Genomic DNA, 21,677 nt, shown 5'->3' with positions numbered 1-21,677 from the left:
GAGAAGTTTCATTCTTCACCTTTTTTTAAACAAAGCTGAAGAATGAAAACAGGCTTAAATAAGGATGTCCCCAGGGCGTCCTAGAACAGGTTAAACTTGGGCTGGGTGATATAGCCTATAAATAAAATCACTATATTTTTAGACTATATCAGGCTACAAAATGTATATCACAATCTGCTGACAGTGCCCCGGCTATGCTTTGTTGCAGACGAGCAGGATGTAGCTCACCCTGATTTTTACTATTATTATTTGTAATATTTTTTAAATTAATTTATGTATTCATTCATTACTTTATTCATCTATTTTTCCCCTTTCTTTCTCTCCAACATACCAGAATAACTGGTTTAAAATATAGGCACATGCTTATGCACACACACACAATCAACATCCTCGACCGTTGTGGAAATTTTGTTAACTGCCCTGTTTTCACTGTTCTTATTTCATATTTTTGTTGTCATGTTGGTGTTTTTTAGTTTTGTCACAGTTCTGTGTTTTTTCTTGCAATAAAAAAAGGACATTTGATTTTTTTTCCCAGTCGGTTTTCATGACTTCTTTGCAATGCTCAATAATATCCCTGCACAAAAGTTAAGAAGCTTGAATGCCAATCACTGAATTTATTTACAACTTCTGTTACTTAAGTGTTACAAACTAAACCTGAATGGATTCAATGTGGGGATTTGAAAAGAAAGCAGATTTAACGTTGGATTAACATTCAATAAAATGCCATAAAACCCCAACTTTAACACAAAGTGTCCTCATTTGGCTGGAGAGATAAATACAGCAGGATCAAGAACTGCAGGTTTAAGCAGGATGCCAGGGCACAGACGTCCTGATGCGCGCACACACACACATACACACACACACACGCTGGGCACCGCGCTCATTAACGACGGCCTGATTGATCCCATTAGAATCAATGTCTGTCTCCCTGACATGTGGCTGGCATCAAGACACCAAACACAGGGATGATAGGGATCTTTAAGGGTATTTACTGTACAGCGCACTGTCCCACAGCGGCTTGATTCTCCTACAGTAACTCTAACACATGGTTCCCACAGCATCCTTGTTCTGGAATAATTACATGAAATAAGCCTACCGGGAACAGAGACTTTTGTCCAGAAGGTTTGACGTTTACATTTTAATTCTACTCCTTTAATTTGCCAAGTTTTCATATGTTTACTAGTTTTATCTCATCTTTTTTCAGTCCTTTTGCGTTCCTTCATCTCAAGTTTCATCGATCCAAAGTTCCTGGGAGTCGGTAACGAAAGTGACCCGGGGATTAAAGACCAATCTAAGTTTGGGTCAGGATGGAGGCCACAGACACTGGGGTTAACACACACGTTTATTTCTGTCTGATCGCATTAGATCGGACAGAGTTATAGACCAAATTACCGTGGTGTTGCACTAAAAGTCACTCCCCGGATAGAAAACTGGCAACTGTTTTTTATTGCGGATATTCATGAAGTCAACAAACTTGTTCGTATCTATTGTCATTTTCAGCTGTAACTGTATTGTTTTAAGATGTAGAGTTAAACACGTTGGTCTATCTAATGTTTCTGTTGTGCTTAGTTTATGCACTTTCCTAGCATCTCTGATAAATTAACCAACATGGGAAGAGGCCCATTACAAATGACAGAAATGACCCCAAAATGACCAAAAAAATAGTAAAAATTACGAATAATATTATCTGAAAATTGGTTTAAAAAACTGGGAAATTACCTGGAGAATGTGTTCAATATTTCTAATAATTCTGTATTATAATTTTAAATATGAACTTATGATTAACTCAAGCTTTTTTCCCCCAGACATTTTTCCCTAGATTAAAAAAAAAAAATCTTCATCTGGTAATTTCTTGAAATCAGTGGAACATTCATCAAGTTGCTCATTGCCTTTCCCCCCCCATGTTTTTGAGAGAAAGTGACTGAAAGCAGCACAAGAAAGGTGATTTCTCTCTAGATTTCAAAGGGATAAGAAATAAGACTTTAGTAAGACTTTTACTTACATGCCTTAAACAACTAAAAAACACCATAGGTCAGCAGTGTTTAAATAAATAATAAATTCAGCATATATACATATATATAAAATACATAAAGAGAAACTGTATTTGTGTACATACTTACTTTACATCATGTATTTTATTGCCTCGACTGGCTACCAGCCTCTACTGTTTGCAGCTGTATTTTTTGGGAAGAGACTGCTGGAATGAGAGGATTTGAAACAGCTGGACCAAGTGATGCATACAGAATAACTGCACAAGATCTCCCACCACTAACGGAAATCTGTAAAGCTAGACTACAAAAGAAGGGCAAAACTTTAAAAGACCTCTCTCACCGGGCTAACAACCTTTTTAATTTCCTTCCCGCTCACAAAAGATTAAGAAGCATTAAGAGCAGAACATCCAGGTTCCATAAGAGCACATATCCTGACGCTGCTCGCCTCCTGAACATCACAAACCAGAAATAACACCCCTCAGATGTTTGCCCCCACGCACCTGTCAGGTTGCACTTACAGTTTTCATCCATGTCTGTGAAAACAAAGATGTTTTACATACATGTTTCCCCCGGGAGCACAGACAATCTTTACAATCGGCACAGTTTCAAAATTTACTAACTCACTCAGTATCTTACCAAATGTCTCCCCTTCAGTGTCAGGTAATGACTTTGAAAAACCGACAGAAAAGTGTTTTTGCAGAATATTATAATTTAAAATAATACATTTTACAATAATATAATAATACATGTGAATTCCTGAGTTATTGCCAAAAACATCTTTCATGACCATGACCTTGATGTTTGACCACCATATTCTGATTAGTTTATTCTTGAGTCCAAGTGGACGTTTGTGCCAGATTTTTAGGAAATTCCCACAAAACCATCTTCACATGTTGCTTTCATAAAAATGAGATGGGTGCAGGGTCATGGTGACCTTGACCTTTGAAGACCAAATTCTAGTTAGCTCGTGTTTAATTCCACTTGAATATTTGTGCTAAATTTGAAGAAATATGCTCACTGCGATATTGCATTCACAAGGATGAGACACTTCAGGTCACGATGACCTTAACATTTAACCTAAGAAAATTTGATCAGTTCATCCTTGAGTTCAAGTGGATGTTAGTGCTAAATTTAGAGGAAATTCCTCAAGGTGCTCTTAAAATGTAATTTCATAAGAATGGGCCGTGTGGACAGACAAGTCAAACATAACGCCTCAAACTTCGGCTATCAGCAGCACGGAGGCACAACAAAGCACAACTGTCCCATTTAAAGGACATACGTGGCTCTCTTATGTGTCAGATTGCGTATTGTGAGGGTTTTTTCCTTGTCAACTTTAACAGTGAAGAGATGATAGAAAATACAAAGAAAGTGGAGTCTTGTGGGTTTGGAGATAAAAATACTGAGGCTGTTTCTGCGGGAAAAAAAAGGTCAACCTCTGTACGAATGCTTCTCATAATGACAGACATTCAGAATAAAAATCTAAGCCTGTCAGTGATGAAAACAAACATTATTAGTGGAAGGAAACTGACAATAAATTATTGCCCACAGGGATTACACTGCAGTCTGTTTCATCATTGCTGGCTGCAGCCGCCTCACTTATTACTACTGTAATTTTAAAAATTGTTGATTAGTTACTAAAATTATGGGAAAAATAGGGTTCAGGTTGAAAAATACCAAACTCATCCCATTAGTTTAAAGCTCTAAATTCATTAGATCCATCTGTCACAATTACAACAGGAATTTCACTCAGCAGCCACGAATACAAGTGAATGAGTTGTATTTTCTGGTAGACTTAACCAAATGATATAACTGAGTACCTTGTACATTCAGGCTGAAGCTTTCCTCCAGCAATGAGGGTTAACGGGGAGCTGGCACACAGAAGAATAAATTAGAGATTAAGTCACCCCAATCCTGTGAAGGGAATGAAGGGGGTTTGTGTGTAAATCTCTGGGGGAGTGCGTCTCTAAGCTCTTAATCCACTCGAGTCTTCAAGCTGAAGCTGATGTTCTGACTCAACTGTACACACCCGTGCATGTGCACAACCATCCCCGACACACACGCACAAAGTCATTTTGCACATTTACAGACGGGCCTGTCTTTGTCAATACTCACAGACTTTCAGCTTCGCTCTGTGTTCGGGTGTTAACCAGCAACACATGCTCGCAGCCGTACGCACCGATGACGACATGAGGTATAACAACACGCCTTCGAGTGGCCCCTGCACATATGAGAGTGATTAGCAGAGAAAACTCGACTGATGCGTGCGTGTGTGTGTGTGTGTGTGTGTGTGTGTGTGTGTGTTTTAGTACTGCAGTCACAGCTTCAGCTTGGCCCTCTGTGTAAGTCTAAGTCTAACTGAAGGAGGAAATTCAAGATGGGGCCCCTTTTTGTCATCTGGTAAAAAGAAAGATGCAAGTTCCAGAAGTCACATGTCAGTTTGGCTTTTGACAATAAAAAAAATGTCTCGATCATAATATTAAAGCTTAATTAAAACATTTTCATTGATAAGATTTTTTTGCTTTTTTTTTCCTTTTTTGGTTTTTGGTGAGCTTACAGGTGCCCCCAAAACAATGTAACTGTATGGAATACACAAACCTGTAATAACAGATTTTTGTGAGCACGACATTGACATATTGTCAACTTTTAAGTGGATATGACAAATGATTGCTTATATCTACACATCAAGCACTTACAGAGCAACACTGAGCATTTTTGATCAACAGTTCCTCGAGAGAAAGTGCCCACAGAGCTCCCTGAAACTACATGCCTTAAAAGGCTGAAGTGACATGAATTCTGCAGGACATGCAATGTCACTTCACTGTCAGTCCATTTCTGTGTTTTCTTTGTTTCTGTCTTTTTAAAAGTGGCAGATGTTGTTGCTGCACTGGGTTTGACCAATCAATGTACACCTGGCTTACATCACCTTGAGTCCTAGTTAACATTGAGCCAAATTTGAAAAGATATCTTCAAACCTTAAGATACTGCTTTTTACAAGAATGATACAGATGCAAGGTCACAGTGACCCTGACCTTTGAAAATTCAATCAGGGCATGCTCAAGGCCAAGTGAACGTTTGAAAAAAAATTGAAAAAATTCCCTCAAAGTGTTCCTGAGATATTGCATTCACGAAAACAGGACAGAAGGATGCCCATACAACTCAAATACATAAGGCCTTTGGCCTCGGTTATCCCGGCATGGAGGCATAAAATACCAAAACCAACCATGAAAATGCTGCTCTTCTAACTAGAATTCGTATCCAAAGCTGAATTTATCTTATTCCTCTGTGCCGCATAGCGCCATTGATGCCCCAAAACTGTTAAACATGTGACTGAGCCACACTGTTTGTCCCTTCATTACCATGAACACACACTAGGTTCACTATTCACATTCAAACAAAAAAATTCAATCAACATACTGTCATGAAAGCATTAGAAAATGGTCAGAGGGCTACTCAGCATCCTATTGCAGACCAGATTTGAGATGAGCAGATTTGAGTATAACTGCACTCGAGCAACAAACGTGTTAATCCGCAGCTGAAGGTAGTCCCTAACAAAAGGACTATTTACTCCTGTTTAAGTAATGTTTGCTAAAAACTACAGTGCCCAGCTGATCATTTTCTTTTAAAGATTTAAGTCTGCACTGGCAAAGGAGCTTGTGTCACAGGGAGGCGAGAGGAGTCAGAAAAGCATTGACAGACAGATTGTTTGTCTTGGTCTTTTCGAGGTATTTGCTGACAATCAAAAATGCAACAACATCAGCCTGATCCTTAAAGCAGTTCTCAGGGACTCTGATCTTAAATTTTCACACAAGATAAAAGCAGTCAGATCAAAATGTGACGCTGCTGTTTTCTGGCTTCAAACCGCTGCTGCTGGTTTCAAACTCAAGAGTTTGATAGATCAGATAGGTTACGACAGACTTGTGGGGAAAGATTAGAGCGGGAGGCTTAGTGAGGAGACCGAGGCCAGTCGACAAGGCTAGTCCAAGTTCATGCATGTCATGTGACCTTCACAGACCTGGGTCAAGGCAGCTTGGCTTAGTAGAGGGACAAAAAGCTGAAGAGGTGCTATGCTGTGACCCCATTTAACTCTATTTTTACATAAACAGTGTAAATAAGGAGTTTCTCATACAGAAATGTTCTTCAGAAGGCCAGACTTCAGGCAAAAAAAAACAAAACGTAAGATTTTAAGACATCTGCGTCACTACAGAGGATACAAAGTACGTTTCAGCCTCCTAAAATTGGGAGACTGTACATAAAAATGGCTACAGCTCCTACATTGTTCATCTGATTCAGATGTTAACACCCTCAAATTAAAGCTGAACGTCATCACCTCATCTTGAGGTCTTTATGGCTTCAAAATTTTGGATGTGACACAAACAGTCAATGAAAACTTACCCAAACCTGCCTGCATTATTATCATTATTTTTTTCAAAGACACATGATCTGAAAGGTGACCTTCGGATCGTCAGACTCGGTCCAAAAATGTGGTTGACCCCAAACACAGAACACTTGTAAAAGCACTACACTGCTTAACAGGAAGCCACTGATGAAAAGAGTACCAATTTCTCTCCCAAACACTCCAAAAATGTGTTGCAGGATCCACTTGAATGCACCCAGGTATCAGACAAATCGACCTGAAAACAGCAGCAATGAAACAGAACTCAGACCTTCCAAAAGGAGATGAAAGGACCGGAGCACAGTGATCAATTCACAGCCTTTTCTCAAGAGTAGAACTCAGATCTTGTTAGACAGAATAGAAATTGAACCTGGCTCTGTAACGGTCAGTCCCAGAAAACCTCTAACTTGCTTAAAAATGGCAATAAGGAAATGCCAAAAACTGCAGTTGCATTAATGGTCAATGAGGCTGGCTCATGGAGTCAAGTCATGAAGGCTCATGAGTCAGTCCCCATAGATTACAATGTTAAAACATAGGCACAACTATTTGTTTTGCTAATTTTTGGGCCAAGTCTTGTTAAGTGCCAAGTTGCCTTCCTTTTATGTTTCTGAAAGAAACCAAACCAGTGTGCTCAAGTTTCAGATGGTTAAACCCAATGTGCTGGAGCCAAAACAACAAAACACATTTCAAAGTGCAACTTTTCACAGGCCGCACTGAATGTGAACTCAGTGAGCACGAACTCACTGATTCATTAACACGAAGAGCCCACAACAAGACTGACAGACCAAACTGCTTCACTTAAACCATCAACAAACAGCTGACTGCAGCGGATTCAGCTGCGATCGCGACCTCGTAGTCCAAACCTCATTTCTGAGGACGCACATTTGGTAACACTTAATCCAAGCTGCCTCATGGCAGAGCCTGGAGCTCATGCATTACGTTCAGCAAGGGAGAAATCACCAGGAGTGTGTGTGTGTGTGTATGTGTGTGTGCAGAGCTGTTATGGGTGGTCCTTGATCCATCAGGTGCTATTCAAACTGACTGTGCTGAAAGTGCTTTGGCTGACATCACTGCGAGCGGCTTGGCGTGTAAAAGGATACTCAGCACTGTCCTTCTGACACAGACAAGTGCGTCATCTTCCCCAGAGTGTGAATACGAGTCTGCGTTGATGAAAGAGGTAACAAACACTCAGATCTCACTTCCATCCAACAAGAGCAGAATACACATCACACTGTCTGCTACACACAAAGACTAAATATGAGGCAGATCTTGACATTTTAGAGTAAAAAAATACATATAACATCCTTTTTTAAACACTTAGATAAAGGCTCCTACATGTCTGCATGATGTTAAGCAGTTTTAAACGCCACTCAAATCCACAGCAGACCTTGAATTATTTTAAGGAAAGGAACTTAACATGCTCCTGCACTTTCGCCTGTAATCTGCTGCCTGATATGCAGCAGTGTAGGTCGTGTGCACATTTTTTGGGAGGGTGGATTTGGAGTAAGTAGCGTACACATGTGTTCCTGGTTCTGCTAATCTGCTGCCTGTCTGAGCTGAAATAACAAGAGTAAGGCCCCAGGCGGTACTGGATGCATCTGAATGAGCCAAATGTCTGAGTGTGTGGTAAAGACTCATCGTTTTACTGCTGATGACTTGAACTCACCGCAACGAGCATGATTAACATGAGCTGAGATACAGATAAATCACAAGGCCCAGTTTACTGTAATTTAGGCTAACGACTGGTGATGCTGTTTATGAGCAGCAGTTTTTCAGCAATAGCAATTCAGTGTATTTACATTCTGTTATTCCCTCTCTGTACACCGGTGTGCACTGCCATCAGTAGAGTCTGCCTATTCTTAGCCAAGCTGCCAAAAGAAAATGTTGGCATTGAACATTCTGCAAACCACAGATATACTGCATATGCATATTACATATGTATCATATCAACGTTTATGAAGTGACGTAGTGTATGAGCTGACTTTATGATCACGAGGTGGAGGGGATGGTGTGTCACCTGAATGAGACAGCTGCCAAGCTGCAGACTACTGTTGGAGAGCAAGTAGTAGCAAATAACAAAATCTGTTGTTTGTTAGCTGTCATTGCTGTGTTTCAGCAGCTTTCGGGGTGTTTTGGAGTGATCAGTCACTGTTTCTCAAGTGAGGATAATGCCATGAAAAGCAGTTATTTTATTCGCAAGACATCGCTGCATTTCCTGCTGGTATAAGGCCAAGAAAAGCAGCTGATTTACAGAAGACCTCATGAGCTGTCCAGGCAGGGAAGCTAATGTGGGTGTTTTTAAGTGACCCCTGGAGGTGTTTCTCTCATTTTTTCAGCCCAAAAATGGTGTTTTGTAATGACTTGTTGCTGCTTTTCTGGCAGCTTTTAAGCAACCAAAAAAGGGTGTTTTTTTGCAACTCATTTCGATGTTTCATGCTGCTTTTCAGACCCCAAACATTAGTATTTTTATGTGACCAGTGGCTGTGTTTCTTGCAGCATTTTGGCCTTTAAATGTGAGTGCTTTTTAAGGGATCTGTAACTATTTCCATCTGCTTTTCAGGCCCTGAACATGGATGGCTTTGCAACCTGTTTTAATGGTTTTTTTTTCAGCAGCCTTTTAGCCCATAATGTTAGTGTTTTGTAGCGACCCATCCCTGTTCTTCCAGTGGCTTTTTAGCTTCCAAATGTGGATGTTTTTCAGGGACCCGTTGCTTTATTTCCAGTAGGTTATTTTACGCCAAAACATGATTTTTTCCTAACCATGACCAAGTGATTTTTATGCCTTAACCTAACAACATGTTAACTCCAGGACTATTGAAATCTTTAATGTTTAATGCTACATAACATCGTAAAAATGTAGTGTATCCGTTGTTTGCAGAAGTGTACGATGCCAACAGTCTTTATGGTGACTGAATATCTTTTCTGTGACTCAAATTGCTTACGAGCACACAAAAGAGTCCATGTTGCTGTTTATGATTGTATCTAATTGATATCAGCCTCTTTGTCAGCAGTTCACTCTCCCACACTATAAATCAGAGTTGAAAGTGTTTTAGTGTTTTACTGGGAATCTACTGGGTGGATTTTAGTGTGAAGCATCCACAAAGGTTAGTGCTGAGATTTGTCTAAAAAAAAAAAAGAAAAAGAAGAAATTTATGACATTTTACTGGAATTTCCCACATATTATTTTTAATTTTGTGTGCAAAACAATTTAGGTTTGACACGCTGTCAGTGCTCACACTCTTACCATAACTGCAGTCATGCACATATGCAGAGGTACACTCAGACAAGTTCTCTCTCTCTCTCTCACACACACACACACACACAAATATGTGTTCGTCTCAGTGAGCAAACATCTGCTGGTGACAGCCTGATCCCTGAAAATATAACCCTGACCGGTGTCTCCCAGGCTTTTGTTAAGACTCTCATCAATCCTGTCCAGACCTCTTGTACAATAGAGTCAATGAACAGCTCAATATGCTGATGAATATTTATTTTATTCACTGTTCTGAAATCTTCCTTCATTCCCGATTTCTTTCCAAGGAAGAAAATATTATATTTGTTTTGTTACCTGCAAAACTTGAATCTGACTCATGTTTTCTTTGAATCTGTCATCAAGGTTTTTTCTCTCTGCTCTGTGGTGTGATTTTTCTCTACATCTGCACATAATAAATACATCTTTGTTTTATTTTTTAGGTGTTCATATGTGACAAATCATGCATCCTCTGTTAGTATATTGTGTCTCTGCTCGGCGTCTCTGTAGTCTGACCTCTGCAGAGTTTAAAACCGCCTTTTGGCCCAAAAACATTCATTACTCTGACAGCTGACCCCCTCCCTCTTACATATATGTATGCACACACACACACACACGTAGAAACCCACTGGGGGCAGGGTCACAGGTCACTCACGCTGAGTGGACACTCATCTGCTGCGACCAATAGAAAGTGAGGGTGTGTGATTAAACGTTTTGGGGTGGAGCTCCGTTGAAGCCTCTTGAATCAAAACCTTTTTACCTTCTTTTGTACGTACAAAAGATGCTACACACACCATCTGCAGAGGGCATGAAAGGCAGACTACACTTCAATTTCTGTCACTTCTTCTTAATTTTAACTGAGTAGAACTATTGCACCATTATTTGCATTTATGAAACATTTTAACACCCAGTCGCTGGAAGGAAATGTTGGCATTTTCCTGCAAACAAATACGTTACATTTGCAAGTTTCATACTTTTCATATCAATGATTCTAAAATGTCAAAAAAATTATCTTACTTTGCCAAAGGGAAGTGGAGGGGATGGTAAAATATGTGGCACCTAAGCACTAAGCTGCAGGCCAATGTTTGAGACCAACCAACACAAAACTAGTTGTTTTTTAGAGCGTCAATGTGATTCCAGCAGCTTTTAGGCGCCAAACATGGGTGTTTTGTAGCAACTCATCACTGTTTCTCCACCTTGAATACATTAACAAACGGGTTGTTTTTTTACCAAGACAGTGCTGCATTTACTGCCAGGAAAGTGCCACAAGAAGCAGTTGTTTTCAAGAGTCATCCAAAGTCCGATTAAACTTGCAACTGTAACACAAAGTAGTCGACAGAGGTCTAAAGAAGTCGCTTTCCACCTCTGCAAATTTGGTTGTTTCTGACACTTTGGTGCTTTGAGGAGAAGCTGCGCTCTGGTCGTCTGTCTCACTGCGCTGTTGTCAGCCCATCAGCTGTTTCATCCACGATGAAAACACTGTGGCTGTCAAATGTTTAACCCTCTACTGCACCAGCGGTAGAGTACAGTCATTAACAATATCAGTCACAGCCCTAAATAACTGGCACTGATTGATACAGTTTCAATTTCAGTCCATTTAAATTCCTCCGGTTTCAGTTACATAGGACCGACAGTAGATTATAACCTCGGTCAGACTGGCATTGGGGGTTAAATGTGACATAAGTCTGTCTGCAGGGGGTTTATGGCTGATCTGAGCTGAGGTCAAAGGTCAGGGGTTAGGACCACCTGTATAAACACGAAAACGCTCTCTACCAGAACCTAAATATACCTCTGTGGAGGCGAGAGAGGTCCAGGCTGCACGCACCTCTGCATCTGAACTCATCAGTGTAAACAGACGGGTATGAACACACACACACACACACACACACACACACACACACACACACTAAGGACAAAAACAAGGCAGCCACACACAGCGCTGAGACTGATATATCGTCCTTTCACATCTTTGGAAAACCCATCACCTCGACGGTTTGCATCCGTCTGTCCCTTCTCTTGACATCATTAGTCTGAGTGTCTGCAGTGTGTGTGTGTGTGTGTGTGTGTGTGTGTGTGTGTGTGTGTGTGTGTGTGTGTGTGCGTGTGTGTGTTTTCACAAACCAATACTGAGTCTGAACAATCACTGGACAAACAACTAGCGCTGTATAGAGACTTCCTGTGATTCTTAATCATTTCATAGATGTCAATGTTCACTGTTGCCAACTGAGTAGATAATCCTGCCATGTCCTTAAAACTGGAACCCTTTTGTCTATTTTGTCAAAGTCAAAAAAATATTATTCCCTGAGGGTCAATAGAGGCTTGAAATATAGCAAGCCACTGAGCATCTCAGTAATTTAGAGTCTCTCCTTTCTTCTTTACTTCGTTTTTTTTGGCAAAAATTATGAAACTATTACAATAATTTTCCATTGACAAATGATATAAATTTCAATCACATCATAATCCTTTGGATGAGTTTCAATATATAAATCTGTGCGACGCACAAGCAGGATGAAATCATATAAAATCACCAAGTACAGTAACTCTAGTTTATTAGTGTTTTTCAGGTCACACTTTCTCATAATCTATAATTAAAGTTCTTGTGTTTTCTGACCAACACGGGAACATTTTGTTGCAACCCAGTCGCCAGAAGAAAATGTTTAATACTTATCATATCGTTTTCTGCACACCAGCAAACTGAGACAAAAAAACAGTTGTGTTTTACAGAAACATCATTGCATTTTCTGCTGGGATTGTTGCCTCAAAACTAGATATTTTAAGCATTTTAAGCACTAAAATTCTTACATTTAAAATTGAAAGCATGACACCAAGACTTCCCGATCGGGGAAGAGGCAGAAAAAAGTCACAGACAAAACAAAAACCTTACAACAACAAAAAAAGACTTTGCTTATCACCAAAAGGCCAAAATGCAATTGACTTACATTATCACACGATCTAAGCGTAATATGGTGGGTAATTTGTGGTGGAACTTTTGACAAATTAAATCTGTACAAAATTAAGATAATAGTAAATGAATTATTACTAATTACATGAGAAATTGTGTATCTTGGTTTCAGCTGTTGGTCAGAAGAAACAATTCTAAGACATCTGGCGAAATGTAAAGGCCAAATCTCACTATAACTAACTATATCTGCAATTTTACTAATTAAACCATTAATTTAAAATAATTACAAAAGAGTTATTAGATTCATTAATAAGACAGCCAAAATACACATCAGTGGTTTGCAGAAATGTACAATGCCAACATTTTTTTCTGGTGACTGGGTTGTTTGTTCCCATCCTGACCTCCAGTGGAGACGGAGACAATAGTGGACAGAAGCTCATCTGACTCAGGAAAGACAAAGGAAACATGAGCGAACCAGACGCTTCTGGATCACTGCGTGTGTGTGTGTGTGTGTGTGTGGATGTGGTCCTGTACTTCCTGACACGGGGGTGTGGTGCGGGTGGGATAACGCTGTTTCCTGTAGACCAGATTAATGGGCTAATATTGGATATAATCCTCCCATTGTGAAAAGCGCAGAGACCTGGCAACCAGACTGGAGAGAGGTCATGACCTCTGCAAACACAGGTCTTCACAACACTGTTTGTACAAAAAAAAGTTATTCAGCAGCAAGTGGTGACCGTATAGTCGAGCACCACTGGCCCTTATGCCACACGAACAATATTCAGAAGCTGATCTGTATCTACGTGCGTATTCAGGAAGTCGGGTTTATGATGGATTAGCGATAAATCCAATCGCTTACACTTTCATCAGTTTGAAAGAAACTTCCAAAAACAATCCAACAATAACAAAAAAAGCAGGGATACTCAGCTTGCTCTGTGTGAGGGCCACTTTTGCAAAATGACAGGAGGACAGGGGCCAGTCACAGCGGCCCCATATATGTTTCTGGGAATTTAGGACGTTTCTAGGATTGAAATACATGTCTGAGATGTTTACTAGATTTTAGGACAATGACAGGATCTGAGGACATTTCTGGATTTTTGGGATGTTTCTACAATTTAAGGACATTTCTAGAAATTTAGGACATTTGTTGGATTTTAGGACAATTCCAGAATTTTAGGACATTTCTAGAATTTTGGCCTGTTTCTAGGATTATTGGACATTTCTTGGATTCAAGCACATTTCTCAAAATATTTGATGTTTTTAAGATTTAAGGATACGTCTAGGGTTTCTAGGATTTTAGCTCTTTTCTTGGATTTTAGGACATATCGGATTTTTGCATGTTTCTGGGATTTTGGGACATTTTTAGGGACTTAAGCAGGTTTCAAGGACTTCAGTATGCTTCTATGATTTTAGGACATTTCTTGGATTTTTGGACATCTCTAGGATTTTAGGACATTTCTCTGATTTTTTGACATTGCTAAGATTTTAGGACTTCTCTAAGATTTTAGGACTTCTCGAAGATGTTTTGATATTTCTAAGATTCTAGGACAGTTCAAGGATTTTAGGACATTTGTAGGACTTCCCCTTTTTAAGGACAAAAACAGACTAGCATTGCCTGCAGGTATGGCGAGTTATTATCTTCTCAAGCAGGCACAGACTGTACCTGCTGGTTGGCGTTTGGCCAAGACACAGGCGACGTGAGGTGACAGTTGGCTTTTTGTAAGCAATAGCTCTTAAATGTTGGTTTTGTGTCTCTTTAAGTGTCTCACATGTACCATCACCGTCAATGTACACTAAGGCGAAAGTAGGAAGAAAATAATAATCAGTCAAGCAATTTGTTTTTTACTATATAAAAACTCATCCCTGAAACCTGCTGCATACAGACGACCACACACACACACACACACGCACGCGCACACACACACACACACACACACACACACACACTCATCCCCTATGAGTGGATTTATTTTGTCAGTGTGTGTTAGGGAGATAAAGTCCTCGGCCTGCTGTGTGTGTCTGAGTCACTGTTTGAAATGCTTTATGTCGCTGCTGGTTTACTTACTGCTGGTTGAGGACAAGGGACTGTAATCAGACCTGCAGAGGACGATAGAGGAGACAAAAAAAGAGAGAGAGGGAAGGAGAGGACATGAAACAGAGAGAGGAGACAGGAGTTTATATTACAGTGTGAAGTACAATCAACATGATTTACAGGAAGACACACTCCTAATTCACATAAAGTGCTGACAGCTGGCTAAAAAGAACGAGAGCCGCTGGAAAGGTCACTGAAAAAAACGCACAGACATTTTAACAGTCAAGAGATAAAACACAGGCACATTTCCCGGAGTACTGTTATTATGTGCCACTTTGCAGTACATTCAGCTATACTTCAGAGGGAAATCTGGTCTTTTATCCTTTTTTTAACATTTATTTTTCAGCTATAATTACTAGCTAATTTGCAAATGTTACTTTTCAGCGCTCAGACTACTTTCACAAATATTTAAACCTCTGAACCCTCAGCAAATTGGTTTGATTTTCTTGCAAAATCATGGGAAGAGAAGGAAGACAACTTGGCAAGAAATGTCCTGCAAATTGCAAGAAATTAGTATATATGTATATTGTATAATGTGTTTTTAAAAAAATCCAGAAAACTATATTTCTTATTGTCAAAATTAGATATGTAAAATTATTTTATGGAGTTATTATATTGAATTTTTAAGAGTTTTTTTCAGGTCATTTTATTATTTTGTTTTGAGGGTTTTTGTTTGTTTGTTTGTTTGTTTTACTTTCCCGTTGTTTTCTGTTTGACTGTTTGCTTGTTTTTTGTCTGTTCCTTTTTATTGCCTTTTTTTTGCTAATTTTGAAGAAATTTTCTTGTACCTTTGTCTTAGGACAGAGAGGGAGAGCTGAAGCAGGAGGGTGTATTTTTAAATTCCTAATTTTTGTTTTGGTTTTCTTTGCACTTTTTCAGATTTCTGCCAATCCCTGCTGTAAGCAAACAAGATGCAGTGCCTCATGGTGTTGGTAGGTATATATTTTTTTAAACTTAGGACAGAGCCAGTGTTTCTCATGCTTCTGCTCTTTAGGCTAAGCTAAATTAACCACATCCTGGCTCACATTCTGTAAATAACAGACCAACATGATGCTGGTGGTACTAATCTAAAAAAAGCAGTTAATGTAAAAGGATCCGACTTGTTCTGGGATGTGAACACAGACATCCTCATTCAGAGGAGAGACGCGTCTGATCTACAGCTCCCATCTTTGAACTGGGAGGGAAGCAGAATTAGATTCCCCGCTAATCTGATCTCCTCATATTAAGAGAACAAACTCAGGCATTTTGTGTAATTACACAAATATCTGTGATGTGAAACAGACAAGAAGCATCCATGTCCACATGAAACAAGACTGAGCGAGGAGCTCGCCTTCATCATGCATGCCATAACTCCCTGAACCGTCCATGACGCATAAACTCACATGTATACCACACAAACCGAGATCATTAGTCCCACAGGAGTCAGCTGACAACTAGTGAAAACTGTTCCTACACACACACACACACACACACTCTCCCTGTGAGTCCGTCTCTAAACTAATAAAGCCTCTGGAGCGACAGGACATCAGGAAACAGAGGAGCGAGTCTGTTTCCTGCAGCAGGAGGTTATCAGTCTAACAGGAGCATCAGTGGTGTAGAGCACTGATACCCAACTTACGGCCCACAGACCAAATGTGACCCGATGGGGTGCCAGGTGGCCCCCCCAACCATTTTCAAATTCACGATAAAAATAAAGTGAGTCACACTGGGAACTGTTTTTTTTTTTAGTTTACATAAGCTGCCAGAGGTGCATGAAAATCCTGGAAATGTACAAAAGTTTTTGAAACGTCCAAACATCCAACAAATGTCCTAAAATCCAAGAAACACACTAAGACCCTATAAATGTCCTAAAGTCCTAGAAACGTCTTTAAATCTTTGAAATGTCCTGAAATTGTAGAAATAATGTAAAATCTGAGAAATGGCATGAGATCCTAAAAAATGTCCTGAAATCTGTGAAATGTCCTGAAACCCCAGAAACATCATAAAATCCTAGAAACATGGGGCTACTGTGACGGGCCCTCCTGTCATTTTGCAAAAGTGGCCCCCAAGCAAAGCAAGCTGAGGTCGGCAGAATGGGCCGAGGTGAGTAAAGAGAGGTACGAAGGAAAGACGACGGGGTACTGCAGAGGGGAAAATGTTGGCGTCGGGAGCGAAATAAAAGACAAATATACAGAGCGGATTATAAACGACCGGAAGGTTCCTGCAAAAGAGCTCATAGACGCGTCCCTGCATGCACAGAGAAAAATGACAATGTGGAAAGAAGACTTTAAAGGTTATGACTCTTCGGAGCAGAGTTGGAGGCAGCAGCAGTGTGTGCAGTTGCAGCTGTTTTGATGGCTCCCTTGGGTGTGAGTATTTGGCAGGACTCCCCCAGTTAGCATCTCTGCTGGCGTTCCCAGTCTGGCCACGCTGCCTTGCTTCATCTCCGTCCAAAGACAATAAATACAAAGTGAAGCGAAGACAGGCAGCAGCGCGGTTACGCACACAGAGGTCTGACTGCAGAGTGACCTGATGATCTCTCGAGCGAGTCAGATTCGGGTGTCTCTTATTTGATTAGGGTGGAGATGGAGCGAGGCAGAAGATAAAGATGAAGAAGAAACTAAACATTAAATCCTCACACGCCTCACTGTTCCAAACACTGACTCACACAAGCGTTTTATGGCCTGCCGCCTCTACAGTTCTGTCTGGTTACATTCAGAAAAAATCATTCGTTATGGTTAAAAGAAATCTCTGCTGACTGATGGAAGGAGATGGAACGTGACCCAAAGTTTCCTGTGTTGAAATAAACCATTCAACCTGTCCTTTGTCAGATTACAACGTATGAGTGGCACAGCAATGAGGCCTAAAACGCGGTAAAGAGTTCACATTTTAACATTTCTGCAGCCGAATTCACAAAGATGTGGGCACAGCTCTCATTAAACACAGTGTTAGTTTATTTTGAAAGGACACAATGCATGTGACATAGACTGACATGCCAGCTGACCAGTTATGAGATTTTTCAGGCATAAAAAAATGGCTTCCTGTACAATTAAGGCTGCAATAATTCTAATATGTCATTTATTAATAAATAATAATGCTCATTAAATGGCACAGCATTCTGCCAAAAAGCTAGTTTTTACCCTGACTGGGTATGTATGAAGAATACAGAACAATTTTACAATTTCAGACTAAACTTTACAAAAGAGAACATTTATCAGGCTTCAGTTCTTATATCTTATGTTGACAGTTAGTGAGCTGGGAGAAATAGTCTTTGGGTGAAGAAATGAGTCACCTGGGACTGCGTTATTTCATTAGCTGTAACTGGAACCAGCTAACATTTTGTGTGTGCGTGTGTGTGTGTGTGTGTGTGTGTGTGTGTGTGTGTGTGAGTGAGAGAGCATGTGTGTGTTTCATGGGAAAGCTCGGCTGCAGAGAGCTCAGTGTAAAGACCTGATGTCTGAGGAAAAGCAGGGACTGTCCAGCTGATAGCCAGAGAGCCGACACCTCCGTCAGGCCACATCCTGCACAAACACACACTTCATGGAAGTCTTATTAAGGAAGTCTTCTATTGTTTCCTTGAGGTGTTTTTAAATGTACGATACTATGAAGCCTTTTCCTTTTAAAAACAAAGAAAACAATGTACTAACTCATACAGAAGTCATCCCTCTCAATCACTTATGACCCGTGGTGGAGGAAGTATTCACATCTTTTACTTAACCCTTTAAAATCTGCGCACAGAGGTTTTTCACAAGTATTTAAATCTTTAAACAGTGTGAAAAGTGAAAATGACAGTAGTTTTAATGGGACTTGTTTTGTTGTTTGCTGCAAACTTCAAACCCCTAAACTAGGGTTTGACAAATATCGACCTGGCATATTGCAAAATATCTGTATCTGCGTTTTTTTCTTCATGATTGCCAATAAAATTGATTAATGAAAAGCGTGCACCAGGAAGTCAGTCTGCAGAACATGCAAAGAAAGTGTCAGCAAGGGAGGAACTTTAACTTTGTAAAACCTCAGGGAGCTATTTTTCATTTATTCATATTTTGTTTAAATTGTCAAATTGTCACTTTTTTTTTTTTAAGTCTCAGGGAACTTGCTGTGTATGATGTTGAAAGGTTCGGTTTTCATTTGCATTTCCTAAAAGCATTGAAACAAAGCTTTGTTGTTGTTATATTCCAAATTCTAAATTTTGACAGAAATATTTTCATTTTTATTGTAAATCCATATCGGTTCCAAATATCTGTTATTGGTCTCTTTACGTTCTAATAATCGGTATCATATCAGCCCTGAAAAACCAGTATCAGTGGACTCCTAATGTAATCACTGACGTGCAGATACCACACACTCACATGTGGAGCTACAGGCTACGATAAGGCTAAAAACATGACGCCAGTCAGGTTTTTCAAAACAACTTGGCACGTCAGGGCTTCAGGACACTTACATCACTGCAGACGAGCAGTATGGAGACATTTTGTGGTTTCATTATGTATTTTTTTAACATTTGAATACTTGTCACCATTCACTTCGATTGTTTGGGAGATTAGTGCAGCGCCTTTTCCCCGTGAGTGTTTAGTGGACATTAAAACTTTACCCGACCTTCCATCGACATGACGGTGAGAAGATAATGACTGAATTTTTTCATTTTTGGGGTGAACTATCCCTTTAACATCATATTACACATACTCTTGTGATGGCCCACCAGTAGATGGAGACATAAAATATAATGCTTTTTATTGTATGTAATATTAATTTATTGTGCAAAATAAGAAAAAAATACTTTAGAAAGTGTTGATGTTTTGTACATGTCCATTTTTTCAATTTTATTGTCTATAATGATTACGTGCCGTATTATTGTAAATCTCTAATAAATCTGGGTATTTTTATCATTACAATTGTAGATGTTAGAAAGGCTAATATTGTGATTTTTGCCTGCCCTGTGGCTGAGCACATATCCACAGTGACATAAATACAAGACAAGAAAAACTCTTAAAGATACAAGTCCTCTGTTTTGATGATGATTCACGTAGGATCTGCCTCTAAAACACACACACACACAAACCACCACAAGTCTTAAAACAACAACACCACATGCAACAATAAGTGACATACCAGAGCAGAAAGTGATGCACATCTTTGTCTAACAGCTGAAAACAGAAGAAAAAGTGCATTCATTTAGCTCTCACTAAAATATTAGGATCACTCACCCTCCATATATCCTCATCAGACACTACATCAAGTGTTGGCACAGGAGTGCAATCCAAGAATATCAGCATAAATAGACCTATAAATAGTCTAATAATAATAATAATAATAATAGGAACTCCGATCAATCAGTTATGCTGTTTGTGTCACCTTTCCAGATTTATATTTAACAAAATAACACTTTTCCTAAAATATATATTACATGACTCTCTTGGCTGAGTTGGGTAACACCAAACTAAAATCAAAAATGTGTTGATTTAACATTTTCTTGTTTATCTGACAAGCTGAACCTCTTTCAAATTAATTTCTCACCTATCCTTCCTTAAATTTGGCATGTCGTCATTACTATTTATTATTATTTATTTAATAACGTTGACATAGTTTACCACTATTGTGACTTCCTTCCAAAGTCATAAATTTGACTCAGTAAATCATGCAATTGTATCTTTTTTTTCTTTAAAAAGGCACAAAACTGACTTATCTCATTAATGATATATAGAGTGGCCTTTATAGTATTTCCCCCCTTCTTTAGTATTTTGACTTATGTTGAGCAATTCTTATATTTCTTTTTATTTCTCCACGCACATAGTTTATTTTACTATTCTATTCAATTTTATTTTTTTATTACCCTGAACTATAAATCACATGACTCCTGGCTGAGTTGGGTAACACCAAACTCCATTTAAATTGCTCGGTTTTAACATTTCCTTGCTTATCTGACCGGATGAAACTCTTATAACTTAATTTCTCACCGTTAAAAGGTACTCGCTTTGATTCGGCAGGTCGGTACATGAACACACTTGCTAAAAATATGCTCAAGACATGTTTTTATACACGTTAAGAGAAAAAAAATACTCTTCTTGGAATGCGAATTTGTGTCAAAAATATCAAATTACTTTGTCAATATGGTTCAAACTACTAATCCGACAGCCGTACTCCCTGATAAATGACTGAATAAGCCCATGCTGTGTGCACACCGTGCAGTCTGGTCCGTGCAGCACTCACCCTGCAGTCTCGGCTCCTGAATCCACGCAGTCATCTTCTGCCGAGTTTTTCTCCATCTCACAGGCTCGGCTCCACGGCAGCCCGCGGCATTTTTTCACAGTCCCGAGGAAACGAGTGAAAAAGGAGCATTTAAACACGCGGTTCGGTTTACAGACGGGAGTTACGAGACCGAGCAGCGAGTCTGAGTGAGCCGGTCTCTGACTCCTGACCCGCGGCGGGCTGTGAGGGGGACGAGCTGCAGCAACAGGCGACTCACAGACTGACGGGCTGTTTCTGCGCGTCAGCTGCGCGCTGCTGATGCCTTCAGGAGCCGCCGGAAATATCACCGCTACAGGTAAAAATGTCAGGGGAAAAAATTAACCGGAAGCAAAATCAGGGGGATGACTTCGTCCATGTCAAATTTACCTGACAGGATCATGAAATGTATCATAAAACTAATGGCATTAATCTGCCTTTTTCTCCCCCTTTTTTTTTTTTTACTGAAAATGTTTTATTCTATTTTCCTGAACAAGGGTAATTATTATTATTATAGAGTCAGACGTCGTTAAAACTTAGATACTTGGACATTGTCGAGATGCATTCATGAGCCGCCAGAAATCTGACAACTACCAGTGACACAAATGAGCTAGTGAGGTTAAAAAATAATGTTTTGGTTTTTTTTTTAGTTTTTTTTAAAGAAATCAGGGGAATGACTTGTCAAATTTTTGTCTGTCTACATGAAATGTACTAAGCGGGATCATGAAATTTATCATAAAATCATTTTTTTTTAGGTTTTTTTTATTGTTGTTGTTATTGTTTTTTTAAGAAAATTGGATATTGTCAAGATAGCTTTAGAAGCCGTCGGAAATCTGACAGCTACCAGT

General features: G+C 39.5%; 1 protein-coding gene across 2 annotated transcripts in view; it reads right to left on the bottom strand.

Moving 5' to 3' along the window:
• LOC121949274 (protein FAM124A) overlaps positions 1–21,058 on the bottom strand; it is a 30,884-nt gene extending 9,826 nt beyond the window's left edge. For both annotated transcript variants that reach the window (XM_042494919.1, XM_042494920.1), the window contains exons 1-2: positions 20,815–21,058; positions 14,602–14,633 (exon numbers count right to left, since the gene is read on the bottom strand). In XM_042494919.1, coding sequence (XP_042350853.1) covers positions 14,602–14,633; positions 20,815–20,870 — 88 coding nt within the window. In that variant the 5' untranslated portion in view covers positions 20,871–21,058. The remainder of the gene's footprint in view (positions 1–14,601; positions 14,634–20,814) is intronic.
• Positions 21,059–21,677: the final 619 nt, after the last annotated feature.

The sequence above is a fragment of the Plectropomus leopardus genome, chromosome 10 (genome assembly GCF_008729295.1).
Source record: "Plectropomus leopardus isolate mb chromosome 10, YSFRI_Pleo_2.0, whole genome shotgun sequence".
NCBI classification, from domain to species: Eukaryota; Metazoa; Chordata; class Actinopteri; order Perciformes; family Serranidae; genus Plectropomus; species Plectropomus leopardus.
The sequence above is the reverse complement of the archived record's forward strand: the minus strand, read 5'-3'. Positions and strand labels throughout refer to the sequence as shown.